Below are 16,713 nucleotides of genomic sequence, written 5' to 3'. Positions count from 1 at the left end.
GAGCATTTCTTAAGTTAATAAATGAGAATAAAGCCAAGTGACTTAGGTAATGACCTAACCAAAGGCACCGAGTGTCTTACTACTGGCTAAAACATTATGCCCATTTCCAAATTGCCAGGCTGGAGCTCTGGGAGAATCTAATTTTGATGTATGTCGTTGATTATATTCTGCTTTTCCAAACTTTTTTCTTTTCAGTTCGAAACCCAGAAGGACAGATAAAGCTTTATTCCAAAGGAGCAGATACTATTCTGTTTGAAAAACTTCATCCTTCCAATGAAGTCCTTTTGTCTTTGACGTCAGACCACCTCAGTGTAAGTGCCTCCGTCTTAAGGTTAGCACAATGGCCCTTTTGCCATCTCCTATGGTTAGGTCTTGTTTAAAAAAAATAGCAGCTAAATGATTTGACTACTGAAATAGAAAGCATCTGGAGAATGGTTCCACAGGAAGCTGTGCCAATGATTGTCTGGGAATTGGCACAAGGACCACCCCCCTTTCTGCCCCGTTGGAAGTCCAGTCAGTCTCTACAGGTGGAGGAACACACAGCAACTGAGTAGTAGCCACAGAATGTGGGCGTCTAGGGAACCTGCTGTAACTCCCCTGCAGCTTCATGTTGCTCCTCTTGGAAGACTGGACTAGTTTTGGAAAGAGGAGACAGAGAGCTCCTTTTCCTTGGGTTCTGATGTGTTTGGCACCAGTGGAATATCTTATGATTACCTCTAGGGAAAGTTTAGAGTTGTGTTTAGATTGTGAGAGGAAAATAGTCTCTGGTGCACACTTTCTCCTCTAAGGGTCTTTTTATTCAGGTCATAAATCATGATGAGTCACTACCCTCAGACACCAAACTTGTATATTCTGAGACCAGCATAATTTCTTTCCAAAAGCTTTCTGAAGGAAGTAAGAGTGATTTTTGGCACTTTTTTGTTAAATGCCAAAAAGTAAGGGAATGGGAATTAATATGAGCATTACTTGTTTTAAACCTGAGATTCAAGTGTGTCTCAAATATTTGTCTATGGTTCCATTTAAGGGCATCTGGTCAAAACTGTCATTTTCTCATTGGTTTCTTTCCTTTAAGATATTATTGAGTATTCATGTTCTTTGTCAGACCCTATATTTAATGCAAAACATTCCCTGAATCTTTAAAAAGCAAATAAACAAATAAAAAAAATCCTCTGCCTCACTTTAAATTTTAAAAATGATGGTTTAGTAACATTGGTTATAAACATAGCTATTGTTTTTTGTCTTTCCAATAGAGAATTGATTTTCTTTTAATCTTTTCCAGGAGGCCAGCATGGTCTTTTAAATTTTTTTTAATGAACACAACACTGGAATCATAAGTGTCTGACTTTTTGCCGTTACTCAAACACCAAGGCCCTGGTTTTTCATACATTCTCCTTTAATACTAAACTGTAGGAAACCTAATTTGGTCTTTTTACATTTCTCTGCAAAATAATTTTTTTTCAGGTAATATAAATTTAACTTGCTCTTTGCTTCATTCACTTTATTCATTTTGACTTCTAGATTCTGAGGTCTTAAATGTTTGTTTAATTACTGATTTCGAATTGTTTAATGATAGGAAAAGACCTTAATAAAATGCTCATTTAGGATTGAACTTGTGTTTCATGTACTAATTAAATAATTTAAATCATCTGTTTCCTTTTGTAATGTCATCTTATTGTTCATTCACTGTTGTGCAGAACAGAGAGGAAGGCAGTGGTAATGCCCAGTGGGGTTGCAAGTTAAAGGCAAAAAAGTGCTTGTGTGAATTAAGAGGACAAAAGATCATTACAAGACAGTAACTAGATTTTCAGATCAGTAGGGGATCCAGTTGTGGTCTTGAAAGGCAGGGCTTGCAAAATGTGATTCCAATATCCGAAGTGCTACCAACTGCCTACTATATAAATTTGGATAATTTTTCTCAATATCTGTCTGGGGTAAACCATCTCATTGCAGTATGCATTGACTTTTCTATTTACCTAATTACAATATCTCACAGTTTAACCTACGCCTGATTATAAACCTCTATGTGTACCATACGCCAAAACACCACAGAGGAGACATACTCAGTGGCAATACCCAAAGGAGCAGAAATGGCCATAAAAATGCTTTACTTGCAGTGTAGAGGCCCATAAAATGACCACTGGAAGCACAAGCGGAATGGGAGTTTTTGAGCATTTCCCCCAAAGCAATCTACATATGTTTCTAGTTACTATGGCTGTGTGAGACACTTAGCAAACACCAGTCTCCTCTTTTTCTTTTCCCCTACTATTAGGATAAAGCACCAAAGGTGTTTGAGATTGTCACGATACAGGAAAAAGGAAGAGTATGCTTCCCCAATCAGTTTGACTAATTTAGTACTAACTTCATAGACTATAGCTTCTAAAAAATAATACCTTTTTTGCACTAAGCTGACTTGATAATGGTATCTTTAAAATTCCCAACAATTTGTTATTATTAAGATAAAACTTTAATATAGCAAAAAATAAAAAGTTTCACGGAGGAGTCTATAATGAAGAGTGAAGGTCAGCCTCCATATTTAGTCCTGCTTCCCAGAAGCAACCACTTATATTAGCTTTTCTTCCTTTCTCTCCCGTTTTGCCCTAGAGGTTATTGTTATAACCTTAAGTAATATGCTTAAACTTCTAATATCTGACTATTTAACATCTATTTCTTCATTTATTATTTACTTTTAGCTTTTTATTATGAAAATTTTCAAGCATATGCAAAAGTAGGACTCAATTTTAGGCATAGGCATATCACTAGGGGGAATGTGACAAGACTTTGGTGTGATGTCATGTTGTGGTTCCTGGGGAGAGCCTCCTGCCTTTGATTTCAGGACTATGGCTTCTCTAAGGGTCCTTTCCTCTTCACTGAAAGCTGAGGTCCATAAAACACACTGGGTCCCTCTCATGGCCAGAAATGCTTCCTTCCGTCAAGGACAGATTGGAAACAAATATATGTTGCCATAAATGAATATCTCAAGTCATGGGTGTCATTGATCACCTCTCAACTAGGACACTTCAGCAGGCTTTTCAGCTGTGTTTAGGGGGAAGACTTGCTCCCCTGCATGTTTTAACCTCATAGAAATAAAACGGAAAATAAACACATTATCTCCCATTTCTGAGGAGATTAAAAAGTTGAGAGTAAGGATAGCCAAGCAGTGCTCTTGGTACAAAATGAATTTGAGTGAAAATTTTCTTACCAATTATTTTTGTTGTTGTTATTTCTGTGCTTATTGTTTCTTTGATGGTTCATGAGTCTATGTCATCTCTGGCAGGAATTTGCAGGGGAAGGCCTTCGGACCTTGGCCATCGCATACAGAGACCTGGATGACAAGTACTTTAAAGAGTGGCATAAGATGCTTGAAGATGCGAATGCTGCCACAGAAGAGAGGGATGAACGAATAGCTGGGCTATATGAAGAAATTGAAAGAGATTTGATGGTATGAGTTTAGAAGCATGATGGTTTGTGTTTACAGGAAAGATAGTATGTGTTTAGAGATTTAGCATAGGAATAAGCCATTGGCTAAATCATCTTGCACACAGCAGATGTTTCTCTTTCAATCACTGAATCATGCTTTATATGTTGGCTTTGAGTTTTCCACGTATGGTCCTAGAGAGCCTAGAATTGTATTTCTATTAGCAGTAGCTTATGCAATTGGAAGCTTCCCAAGAGTAGAAGATAGTAGGCTACCTATTGTTTGTCAACCTCTGATGGTCCTTGATGTTATGGGATTTTTACTTTTCTCCTTGTTTTATTACCCACCTTTTTAGAGCAGAGAAATTTGCTGTGAAGAATGGGGCTACAGCTCTAAACCATCCTAAGCCATGAGATTCTGATGATATCTGTGCTATCCAGAGCATGGTCTATTCTAAAAACCACTCTTACCTGAAGCCCCAGTGGCCAGGAATACCTCACCCACTGTGAGGTACTAGAGAGTATGCTTTGCTCAACTTTTGATGAAAAATCGTGGCAGGGCGCGGTGGCTCACGCCTGTAATCCCAGCACTTCAGGAGGCCGAGGTGGGCGGATCACGAGGTCCGGAGATGGAGACCATCCTGGCTAGCATGGTGAAACCCCGTCTCTACTAAAAATACAAAAAATTAGCCGGGTGCGGTGGCGGGCGCCTGTAGTCCCAACTACTTGGGAGGCTGAGGCAGGAGAATGGTGTGAACCCGGGAGGTGGAGCTTGCAGTGAGCCGAGATCGCGCCACTGCACTCCAGCCTGGGCGACAGAGGAAGACTCCATCTCAAAAGAAAAAAGAAAGAAAGGAAAAGGAAAAATCATGCAGGAACTTTCACTTTAGTTTATGGCATCTGCTGGTTTGTTAATGTAGAAGAATGACTAGACTTTTTGTGATCAGCTTCCTGACTATGGGATGAAGGCTATTCTTTGGACTCCTCCACTGTTGATATAAGTGGGGAAGCAGCTGGGGAGTTCTTAAGTCCAAATGGCTTCCTACTGCTCACGCTAACATGTTATCTGAGCATATCAGCCCCTTCAAGTAAATAATAAGTCCCAAGATCTCTGCTAAGTTGGCTTGATTTGGGAACTTCCTTCTGGAGTCCTTCCCAATCCACTTTCACACAAAATAGGATGCCTGCTATATCAATGTATCATAATTTCTGTCTTCAATTAATATTCTTTGGCCTCCAGAATCTGTGAGTGAAATCCATAGATGTTATAGATATTGTTTGCATGCATTAACATAAACTTTTCTCTCTTTTTCAATAAAGCTACTAGGTGCCACTGCTGTAGAAGATAAGTTACAGGAGGGTGTTATTGAAACAGTTACAAGTTTATCACTAGCCAATATTAAGATCTGGGTCCTAACAGGAGACAAACAAGGTAACTTGAAAATGGATGTTGATGATATTTTGAAAATGGGGAGATGACTTATATCACAAAATTTTAATTAACCAGAAAGGTTAATTAATTAAATATTCACCCAATCTTCCACATAGGAAAGACTTGAAATAGAGAAGAGGAAGTTAATGTATTGCAAGAATCTATTTTAAAACAAACCAAACTAACAAAATGCCTTCCATAGTATAAGCTGGAGTCAGTTAAGTTTCGGTCCAATTGCCTCTTGAATATAATCATTACACCTAGAGGCAAAAATGGTATTAAAAATGTTTAACAATTGGTTTATATGAACACTGTCCCCAGTCAGGACAGATATTGGCACAGAACTAAAGCAGGATATTGGAGACCTTGGGTTACTCCTTTAGTTTCTTGATGGTGGGGAATTTGAAGGATCTTAGGGGAAGTGTCAGGGTGATGGGAACACTTTGAAGAAGCTCAGGGAAACAGCTGTTTATCAACCATTTATAGAAATATTTTGGTATTTTAATAACTACTACAGCTTAACAGTGCAACCTGGCTGAATTCCAGGACTGTCTATACAAGGTACAGTGAGAATTCATTGACCTTCAGGCTTGACAAAATGCCAAATCGTTAGTGAATCATCATGTTCTACTGTGTTTCCTATGAAAGAAAAGGGGACCAACATATTTTTGATCTATTGCTAGCAGTAATGGTTAAAACAAAAATGATTTTATGCTTGGCTATTAGTAAACGAAAAATATTCAATTAACTGGCATACACCTATGTTAAAATTCTATCTACTTATTAGGTATTTTTTATAGCATTAGGGGATCTGCAGATGTGATGCATCAATTCTCTGCATCTTTATCCAAATCATTGATCACAAAAAATAAACAGTAGAAAGTTGAGCACTCCAGTGTGTTACTAGGTAGAAACTCTCTAGAGTTTGATTTTGGTCAGTTACAGCCATTCTATTATTACTAATATCCATGAGTTTACTATTATTTAGCTTTAATTTCTGTGGTTTATACAAGGTATATGATGAGATTTTATCAATTACCTTCCTTAATTTAGGACAAAACTAATGATTCCATAGAATTAGCTAGAGTATAATTATTCTATACAGTTAGAGACAATCAAATAACTCTATTAGATAGAAGGAGTTATCTGATTATCTTAGGTTCCATTTCTATAAAATTAGAGGAAGAATTACCCAACACCATCTGATTCTCCAGTTCTCTAGGAGAACAGTGCTGGGTGGTTTTTGAGATGATAGTCAAATTCCAAATTTCCATATATTTAATGGGAAAATGGCAATGTTGTGTGTGAGAGAACTATAAAAATTTCATAAGAGCATTTTTTTTTGTCATTCAACTGAACATTTTGTGAGTTTTTTCTTCAAATTGTCTTCCATTTCAGAATTAAATATTGGCTAAGTTTAGTAGTTTATCTCTCCCAAGACAGTATTCAGACTTCTGGTCAAAGGTTTTATATTTGTACATATTATGTCACAAGATCTTATTGTCATGAGTGCTAATTTGGGAATGAAAAGGTTTTTCTGAAAACTAGATGAGAAGGCTGCACATTCGTTAGTGTTGCTACTTGTGCATGGGTTTAGCAAGTAGGGAATTTGATCCTGAAACCCAGGTCTTTGAATTTCCCTCTGCACTGCTTGTATTTTATCACCTGTTGTGCTCTCTCTGACATCAGCCCCCTGTAGGCTTTAAGAAAATACAGCTAAGCCCTCAAAACTTTCATTAAAAATGGACTTAGGTTATTAAGTAACATTTTAACTGACTTGGGCTTTATTTTGTGTTAGAAACTGCCATCAACATCGGTTATGCCTGCAACATGCTGACTGATGACATGAATGATGTGTTTGTGATAGCAGGGAATAATGCTGTGGAAGTGAGAGAAGAACTCAGGTAGGTGTTGAAGGAAGGAGGAAAGGATGGAAGGACGAGAGGGAGGGAGGGAAAAAAGATCAGAGAGTTGAGAAAGTGAAAAGCTATGCTATAGTTTCCTGTGGTCTTAACTTAGTATAAAGTTCTTTGTGCATGTTTCCTAAACTTCCTTTCATTTTGGTGACAAACTGAGATGAAGCTGATATCAGTAATGAATTATTGTCTTCAGGCCTCTCAACTATTTTTAGAAAAGAATTTCAAATCAGCTATGTTGAGTTGTCCTTTGAAATTGTGCTTTGGTTAGTACCTGCTAACTCTTGCGTGGTGATGAGTGATCAGTATCATGAGATACTTCTTAAAAATACCAATGCCCTAGCTTCATTCTGACCTACAAATTAAGAATCTACACGGAATGGGATATGGGACTTTGTATTTGTATTTAATAAGCACCTAGATGAAGCTTATGATCAGATAAGTTTGGAAAACAGCTGTAAACAGCATATAAAGATGGAATAGAGTCTTTCAGCATTAAAGAAAGTAGATATTTTGATGTAGTTACTATTGAACCCAGATATATACTGTTTATGTGAAATAAAATACTGTGAGATTTGTGTAACTACTGCACAGTACCAGAAAATACATAAGTGCTGAAATTGGAGGTAGCAGTGGACAGACATTAAAGTTTGAGAAATAATATTTCTTAAGATGTACCAATTTGTTTCATTTCCTTATTTCTTGTTACTTTATTTGGAGAAGAACGTTTAAAAATCTACAAAAATATTTTCCTAGAACTTAAAAAATACTGTCTTATAACAATTTTTGCTTGCTTGCTGCTTGTAGTAGCTTCTCTAAGCTCAGCTCACTTAGACACTGGCCAAGCAGAATGATGACACAGATGCAAATTACTTATCGCTTGCTCCATTCTAGATGGGGAGCTAACCTTCCTTCAATATAATAGTAGAGCTCTGTGGCTTCCCAAATATGTCTCTGTCATTAAACTATTCTTCCTGAACTTTAAAAAAAGGAAGTCTTAAAAGTCAGCACCACTACTTGATGGTACTTGTACACGAATCTCCCAGCCTCTCGGTTTTACCTGCAGTTAAAAAAAAAAAACAAACCTGCTATATCGTGCTGGTTAGAAACTATGACTAAATACTGCACATGTCTTTGCCAAATAAAAATTGGGAAATTTAATTAGCTACTACTAATATAATTTAAATATTATTATTGGTATAATTTTAATGATAGACCCCATAGAGTCAGTTGGGGAAATATTAGTAACTTATTTAATAATCAATTAAAATTTTAAAAGTAGATTCTTTACCTTTTGATTTTTGGATTGACTCTTTAAATTGATATACAATATTTATACATATTTTGGGGGCACATGTGATATTTTATTATATGGATAGAATGTATAATGTTCAAGTCAGTGTATTTAGGATATCCATCACTTTGAGTCTTTATCATTTCTTTGTGTTGGGAAAGAAAGTCCTCTCTTCTGGCTAACTTGAAATATACAATACATGGTTGCTAACTATAGCCACCATACTCTGCTGTTGAACTTTATAATTTATTCCTTCCATCTAACTATACGTTTGTACTAATTAACCAACCTCTCTTCATCCCCCACATTCCCACCCATACAACCTTCCTAGTGTCTGGTATCTATCATTCTACTCTCTATGAGATCAACTTTTTTAGTTTTCGCATAGGAGTGAGAACATGTGAAACTTGTCATTCTGTGCCTTATTTGACTTAACATGGAACCCCTGGTTCCATTCATGTTGCTTAAAATGGTAGGATTTCATTCTTTTTTGATGGTTGAATAGTATTCCATTGTATGTGTATACACCACATTTTCTTTATTGATTCATCCATTTATGGACACTTGGGTTGATTTCATATATATTTGATATTATGAGTAGTGCTACAGTAAACATGGGGTGCAGATATCCCTTTGATATAGTAATTTCATTTTCTTTGAATAAATACCCAGTACTGGGATTGTTAGATTATATGGTAGTTCTATTTTTAGTTTTTGGAGAAATCTCCATAGTGTTTTCTCTAGTGGCTGTACTAATTTACATTCTCACCAACAAAGTGTAATAGCTCCCTTTACCAGCATCTGTTATTTATTAATTTATTTATTTAATAGTAGCTATTCTAGCTGAAATAAAATCACATCTCATTGTAGTTTTGATTTGCATGTCTCTGATAATTAATGATGTTGAGCATTTTTCATATATAAGTTGGCTATTTGTGTGTCTTATTTTGAGAAATGTCTATTCATGTTCTTTGCTTTTTAATGGGATTGTTTTCTTACTGTTTTAATTGAGTTCCTTGTATATTCCAGATATTACTCCCTTGTTAGATGAATACTTTGCAAATGCTTTCTGCCTTTCAACAGACTGTCTCTTCAGTCTGTTGATTGTTTCCTTTGCTGTGCAGAAGCTTTTTCATTTCATGTAGTCTCACTTGCCTATGTTTTTGTTGCCTGTGCTTTTGAGGTCTTAGCCGTAAAATCATTGCCTAGAGACCAGTGTCTGGAAGTTGTTTTCCCTATGTTATCTTCTAGTAGTTATATCATTTTGGGGATTATGTTTAAGTCTTTAATTCATATTGAGTTAATTTTTGTATATGGTGAGAGTTAGGGGTCCAGTTTCATTCTTCTGCGTATGGATATTCAGCTTTCCCATCACTACTTATTGAAGAGGATGTCTGTTCTCTAGTGTGTGTACTTAGTGTCTTTGTCAAAAATCCATTGACTGTAAATGTTTGGATTTATTTCTGGGTTCTGTATTCTGTTCCATTGGCCTATGTGTCTGTTTTATACCAATACCATGCTGTTTTGGTTACTTTAGTCTTGTGATATATTTTGTAGTCAGGTAGTGTGATGCCTCCAGCTTTGTTCTTTTTGGTCAGGATTGCTTTGGCTATTTGGGCTCTTTTTTGGTTCCATATGAATGTTAGGAATTTTTTTTCCATTTCTGTGAAAAATAACATAGTATGATAATTTTAACAATATTAATTCTTCCAATCCATGAGCATGGAATGTCTTTTCATTTGTTTGTGCCCTCTCCAATTTCTTTCACTGGTGTTTTGTAGTTTTCCTTGTGGAGGTTTTTCACCTCCTTGGTTAAATTTATCCTTAAGTATTTTATTTTTTTACAGCTATTGTAAATGGGATTGCTTTCTTTCTCAGGTACTTTCTCAGGTACTTCATTATTGGTGTATAGAAACACTACTGATTTTGTATCTTGATTTTGTATCCTGAAACTTTACTGAATTTGGTTATCAGTTCTAAGAGTTTTTGGTGGAATCATTTGAATTTTTTCTGAATGTAAGATCATGTTGCTTGCAAACAGGAACAATTTGACTTCTATTTTTCAATTTGGATGGCTTCTATTTTTTTCTCTTTCCTGATTGCTCTGACTAGGAATTTCAGTTATGTTGAATAGGAGTGGTAAAAGTGAGCATCCTTGTCTTGTTCCAGTTCTTAGAAAAAAGGGTTTCAACTCTTCCTCATTCAGTATGATGTTAGCTGTGGGTGTCATATATGGATTGTATTATGTTGAGTTGTGTTCCATCTACACCTAGTTTGTTGAGAGTTTTTATGAAGGGATGTTGAATTTTATCAAATGATTTTTCTGCATCGATTGAGATAACTATATGGTTTTTGTCCTTCATTTTGTTGACGTGATGTATCATATTTATTACGTATGTTGAACCACGCTAGCATTCCTGGGATAAATTTCACTTGATCGTGGTGTATTATATTTTTGATCTGTTGTAGGAATTTTTTTTTTTTGAGACCAAAAAAAAAAAAAAAAAGCCAGGTGCTCTGTCACCTGGCTTTCACTGCAGTGGTGCAATCATAGCTCACTGCAGCATTGACCTCCGGGGCTCAAGTGATCCTCCCACTTCAGCGTCCTGAGTAGTGGGGACTACAGGTATAAGCCACCACCACACCCAACTAATTTTTGTATTTTTTGTAGAGATAGAGTTTTGCCATGTTTCCTAGGCTGTTTTCATATTCCTGTGCTCAAATGATCTGCCTGCCTCCGCTTCCCACAGGAGGATCATTTGAGCCCAGGAGTTTGAGACTAGCCTGGGAAACATGGCAGAACAAGGCATGGAGCCACCACACTCAAGCCTACTGTTGGACTTAGTTTGTTACTTTTTTGTTGAGAATATTTATGTCTATGTTCATCAGAGATATTGATCTGTAGTTTTCTTTTTTTGTTGTGTTCTTCTCTGATTTTGGTATGAGGGTAATGCTGGCCTTGTAGAACAAGTTAGGGAGAATTCCCTTCTCTTCAGTTTTTTGGTATACTTAAGGATAATTTATAGTAATTCTTCTTTACATGTTTGGTAGAATCTGGTAGTGAAGTCATCCAATTCTGGGTTTTTCTTTGTTGGGAGACTTTTTATTGCAGACTCAATCTCATTATTGGCTTTTGGTATGTTCAGATTTTCCGTTTCTTCCTGATTCAATCTTAGAAGTTTGCATGTGTCCAGAAATTTATCCATTTCTTCTAGGTTTTCCTGTTAGTTAGCATATAGTTGTTCTTAAAGTCTTGATCTTATATATTTCTGTGGCATAAGTTGTAATGTCTTTGTTTTCATTCCTGATTTTGTTTATTTGGATCCTCTCTCTTTTTTTCTTGGTTAGTCTAGCTAAAAGTTTATTAACTTTGTTCATCTTTTCAAAAAAACCAAGTTTTCATTTCATTGATCCTTTGTATTTTTTAGTCTATTTTATTTACATATGCTCTGATCTTTATTATCTTTTACCTCCTACTAATTTTGAGTTTTGTTCTTGCTTTTCGGGTTCTTTCAGTCATTTCATTATATTGCTTATTTAAAATCTTTTTACTTTTTTGATGTAGGCATTTATTGCTATAAAATTCTCTCTTAGCAGTGCTTTTGCTGTATTCCATAGGTTTTGGTATGTTTTGTTTCCATTTTCATATGTTTGAGGAAATCTTTTCATTTTCATCTTACTTTTTTCATTGGCCCAGTATTCATTCAGGAACATGTTTAATTTTCATGTAGTGTATTGTTTCTAAGTTCCTTTTGGTATTGATTTCTAGTTTCATTCCATTGTGGTCTGAGAAGATACTTGATATGACTTCAATTTTCAAAAATTCGTTGAGACTGATTTTGAGGCCTAACTTATGATCTATACTGGAGAATGTTTCATGTGCTGGTGAGAAGAATGTGTATTCTGCAAGTGTTGGATAAAATGTCCTGTGGATGTCTGTTCAGTCCATTTGATCTAAAGTCCAGTTTAAATCTAATGTTCTTTGTTGATTATCTGTCTAAATGATTTATTTAATGCTGAGAATGTACTGTTGAAGTCCCTCATTATTATTGTATTGGAGTCTACTTCTCCCTTTAGATCTAATGATATCTGCTTTATAATCTGGGTACTTCAGTGTTAGGTGAATATATATTTAGAATTGTAATATCCTCTTATTGTAATATCCTCTTACTGAACTGATCCGTTTATCATTATAAAATGATAATTTTGGCTCTTTTTACTATTTTTGGCTTAAAGTGTCTTGTATCTGATATAAGTATAGCTACTCCTGTTTGCTTTTGGTTTCTGTTTGTGAGGAATATCTTTTTCTATACCTTTACTTTCAGTCTATAGGTGTCTTTACGGTTAAGGAGTTTCTTGTAGGCAGCATATAGATCACATTTTTATAGATCCAGATCCAGGCCATCTGGATCACATTTTTAAAAAACCCATTCCGCCATTCTGTATTTTTCAAGTGGAAAATTTAATTCATTTCCATTGAAAGTTGCTATTGATATGTGAGGTTTTGTTCCTGTCACATTGTTAATTGTTTTCTGGATGTTGTATGTATCTTCTGTTCCTTTATTTCTTTTTTATTATATATTTTTGTGTCAGTAGTTTTCTTTAGTTGTAACTTTGAGTCCTTTCTCTTCCTCATTGGTGTGTTTGCTTTACCAGTGAGTTTTGCACTTTTATGTGTTGTTCTTAATAGTAGATATTGTCCTTTTGCTTCCAGGTTTAGGATTCCCTCAATTATTTTGTAGGGCTTTTCTAGTAGTGTTGAATTCCCTTAGTTTTTGCTTGTCTGGGAAAGACTTTATTTCCCCAAAGAGGGTAATTTTATTTCTCCACAATAAAGTAACTTTATTTAGAAATAAACTTATTTCTCCAAAACGGATAACTTTGCTGGGTATAGTATTTCTTGACTTCCAGATACTGTCTTTCAGCACTTTGAATGTATTATCCTGTTATCTTCTGGCTTGTAAGGTTTTTACTGATAAGTCTACGGTAAGTCTGATGGAGACTCCTTTATAGGTGACTAGATGCTTTTCTCTTGCTATTTTTAGAATTTTATCATTGTCATTGACTTTAGACAGTTTGACTATAATGTATGACAGAGAAAACCTTTTTGCATTGTACCTGTTTGGGGATTGCTGGGCCTCCTGTATTTCAATGTCTAAATCTCTTGCTAGAGTTGGGAAGATTTTATCTATTATTTCATCAATAGACTTTTGAATGCTTTTGTTCTGTCTTCACCTTTGGGAATGCTGATAATTCAGATATGTGGTTGCTTTATGTTGTCTCGCATGTTATGTAGGCTTTGTCTACTCTTGCTAATTCTTTTGTTTTACTTTTGTTTGGGTTATTTCAAGAGACCTGTCTTCTTCTGAAATTCTCTCTTCTGCTTGATCTAGTCTATGTCAAAACTCTCAAATATATTTTTTTATTTCATTCAATGAATTCTTCAGTTGCAGGATTTCTGTTTGGTTCTTCGTTATGATATCTACCTCTTTGGTAAATTTCTCCATCATATCCTGAATTGTTTTTTTCATTTCTTTGTATTGTTTATCTTTGTTCTCTTGTATCTCACTAAACTTCCTTAATATCATTATTTTGAATTATTTTTATGGGAATTTCATAAATTTCCTATTCATTGGAATCTGTTACTGGAGAATTATGGTGTTCCTTTGGAGTTGTATTTCCTAGCTTTTTCACGTTTCTTGTGTCCTTATGTTGCTATCTGCACATCTGGTATAACAGTCACTTCTTCCAATTTTGTGGATTTACTTTCATAGGAGAGGACTTCCTCAATATATATCTTGGTATTGGTTGGGTAGGGCACTTTGGCTTTGATTCTGGATGTGTGCAGTAGTATAGTCTCCATATAATTTATTTGGCTTTCTTTTTTTTTTTTTTTTGGTAAACAAAGCCAGTGGTGTCTGTGACTTCCTCAGTGGCTTAGGGTGTGGTTGTTAATGGAGACTGTAGTGAAGTTTTATTGGGCATGGGGACAGCAGGTGGGACAGTCCTTGGGCCCCAGTGGGAGCAGTGGTAGGCTGAGCCTGCCTGTCTTTGGGTCCAAGGGTAGCACATTTGGCACTGGCATTAGTGTGTCCTGGTAGGATGATTCTTGGGCCACCAGGAGGCTTGCTCAGGTGACAGCAGTAGAAACAGTGGGCTGGATCTTGGGCCCCTGGGCTGCAGGCATGGCATAGGCAATGGCAGTAGCAGTGGTTGGACAACTCTCTGGCTCCCAAATAGCCTATGCTGGTGTTGGCAGTGGCTGTGACAGGCTGGTCAGGCCATTCCCCAGGTCCATGGGTGGTAAGTGCAGGTGGGTGCTAGCTGTGGTGGTAGTGGCAGGCTGGGTTAGTCTGTCTTCCAGTCTCTGGGAGGAGTGGTCATGATGGTGGATGGAGCCACGGCAGTGGATGGTGGATGGAGCAGGGTGATCCCCAGGCCCCTAGGTGGTATGCTCAAGTACTGGGGTGGGGGGTATGGAGTGCGGTCAAAGCCAGACTGGACAGACCTGTCTGTATGTTCCCCTTCTCCCCGCTGTCCAGTGGTATGTATGGGTGCTGGCTGTGGTGGCAGGGACAGGGTTATCCCAAGGCCTCTGGTGGAATGCTCAGGTGGGGGTGGCAGTAGCTGCACTCTGGCCGTGCTGGCTGCTGGGGTGAGTGGGATTGCCTTTAGTAGTAGCAGTCTTAGGCAGGTGGCTGGGAAGTGTGTGCTTTGGCTGTAGGTGGCAGCTATATGTAAGGTAGCCTATCCTTAGGGCATGTGGAAATGTGAGGAAGTCCTGTTGCTGGAAGGGTAGTGGGGTTGCTGTCAGCGTCTTGCACTTTGGCCATGGTGGCAGTGGTGGCAGTGGTGGTGGCTGCAGGTGGGGAATGTCAGTGGAGCTCCAGGAATGTGGAAAGCCAGGTACTGTTGGGCCCTCAGGCAGGATGCAGTCTGGTGGGACTGGGCTCTCAAAATGACACTTTGCTGTCATTTTGTGGTATGTGGGACCCAGTGTGAGCTCCCTCTCTGGGGCAATGGCACTGCCTTGTCTTCAGGCAGCTCCCTATGTTAATTTCAGGGTCTGAAAGGGTTGAGAGGCTCTCCCATGGCTAGGAGTGGAGTCTGTGGTGAGATTGTGGACCACTGGGCATCCCTCACTTATACTTTCCCTACACAGGAGAGCCTTTCTGGGCTCCCAGCCAGACACGATGCCTTGTTTCCCTCTCCTTCTTTTAGGTGTTTCCTGTCACTTCTCTCTTGAATTCCAATATTTTCTCTTAGATGACATATTTGAAGTATGATTATCTACTCTCTATCTTGGTGCTTCTTTGTGGAGGAGGCAACTGCCAGATGCCTTTAGTCGTACATCTTGAAGGACCACTCTCATTCAGAACTTGACTCTTGCTGAAGGAAGATAGATGCAAACAGATCTAGATTTTAATAAGCCTGTTGCTAAATGTTTTGAGACAGTGCCTGGAAGAGTATTGTAGGCAGTACACATGTATTACCTCATTTTGTTCTTAAGAAACTCAATCATAGGCATTACTGTTTTCCCTGTTGGACATATAAGGAAGTTGAAGTATATAGAGGGTAAGTAACTTGCCCAAAGTAGTCCGTGGTTCAGGTGAGATGTGAATCTAGGCAGCTTGGTCTCAGAGGCTGTGCACTTGCCATGTGTTTCCCTAAACATACCTCAGATTTATTTTTATTCCCTTTAATAATTAACCTAAAAATATAGTTGTTAAGGTATCTTACTGCTTCACTTGAGTAAATGGTCAGACACCAGATTAGCAAGTAGAGTCAGCAGAAATTTCCAGGGGAAATAGCAGATGTAGGAGAAAGAGTATGGGCTTCATGTCAGCTGGATTCAAGTTGGAATCTCAGCTTCATGCTTAGGCTGAGTGGGAAACTTTTGATATGTGAATAACCTCTGTCTGTTTGGTTTCCTTATTTGTAAAATGGGGATACAAATATCTACCCTATATCTTATTTTATTTGGGGGATTAGATAAGAACTTAAAGCTTTATGACTGTTCCATGAGCATCTTTCTTGCCTTCCTCATTCCTTGTCTATTTCCTCCCTTCTCCCTTCCTTCATTCTTTCAGCCACTGATCCCAATCTTTCCACCAACAAGGACTACTTTTGTAACTATTTCCCCAATAAGGACAGCAGGCCTGAAACAGTGGGGAAGGAAAGGGTAGAATAAAATAGACAGCTTTTTGGAGGTAGAATGAATAGGTCTTGTAATTTGATTGGATGTGAAGAGAAATAGTAGGAGGCTTTGTCACTGCTAGGTTTCACAGCCCAGAGTGTGCTCAGGCATGCAAGAATAGAAACTCATTAAATTTTCTAAAACTGAACTTGAACCTCTTTCTGTCTGAGGACAGAACAATTAAACTAGGCATTTTCAGTTAAATTTAGTTCAAGTCTGGGATGTACAATTGCCTCACCTGTTACTGTTCATCAGTGTCTACCCTGCTGGCATCCAGCACTTCCCACGTCTGTGTTCCTGTCTGGTCTCTGCTCTCTTAGGGTTGTTGTTGGCTTTCCCTCTTGGCTGACTTCCACACTCTGCTGGGGAACCATGGAAAGTGTGGCTGCTCTTCCTCACCTCTCTATGCCCAAGATGACTTGTGTTCTTATATGGCCACTTCAGTTTCTAAAATCCCTTT

At 37.6% G+C, this 16,713-nt stretch overlaps 1 protein-coding gene across 16 annotated transcripts in view; it reads left to right on the top strand.

The window, feature by feature from the left end:
• ATP8B4 (ATPase phospholipid transporting 8B4 (putative)) overlaps window positions 1-16,713 on the top strand; it is a 333,420-nt gene that overhangs the window by 259,218 nt on the left and 57,489 nt on the right. For all 16 annotated transcript variants that reach the window (XR_010151382.1, XM_063794140.1, XM_063794142.1 and 13 more), the window contains 4 exons: window positions 196-311; window positions 3,275-3,439; window positions 4,735-4,846; window positions 6,645-6,750. Coding sequence is in view for 15 of the 16 variants with exons in the window: in XM_063794140.1 (XP_063650210.1) it covers window positions 196-311; window positions 3,275-3,439; window positions 4,735-4,846; window positions 6,645-6,750 (499 nt within the window). In the remaining variant the exon portion in view is untranslated. The remainder of the gene's footprint in view (window positions 1-195; window positions 312-3,274; window positions 3,440-4,734; window positions 4,847-6,644; window positions 6,751-16,713) is intronic.

This window comes from Pan troglodytes, chromosome 16 (assembly GCF_028858775.2).
Source record: "Pan troglodytes isolate AG18354 chromosome 16, NHGRI_mPanTro3-v2.0_pri, whole genome shotgun sequence".
Lineage (NCBI taxonomy): Eukaryota > Metazoa > Chordata > Mammalia > Primates > Hominidae > Pan > Pan troglodytes.
Note: the sequence above shows the minus strand (reverse complement) of the source record. Positions and strands in the feature narration are given on the sequence as shown.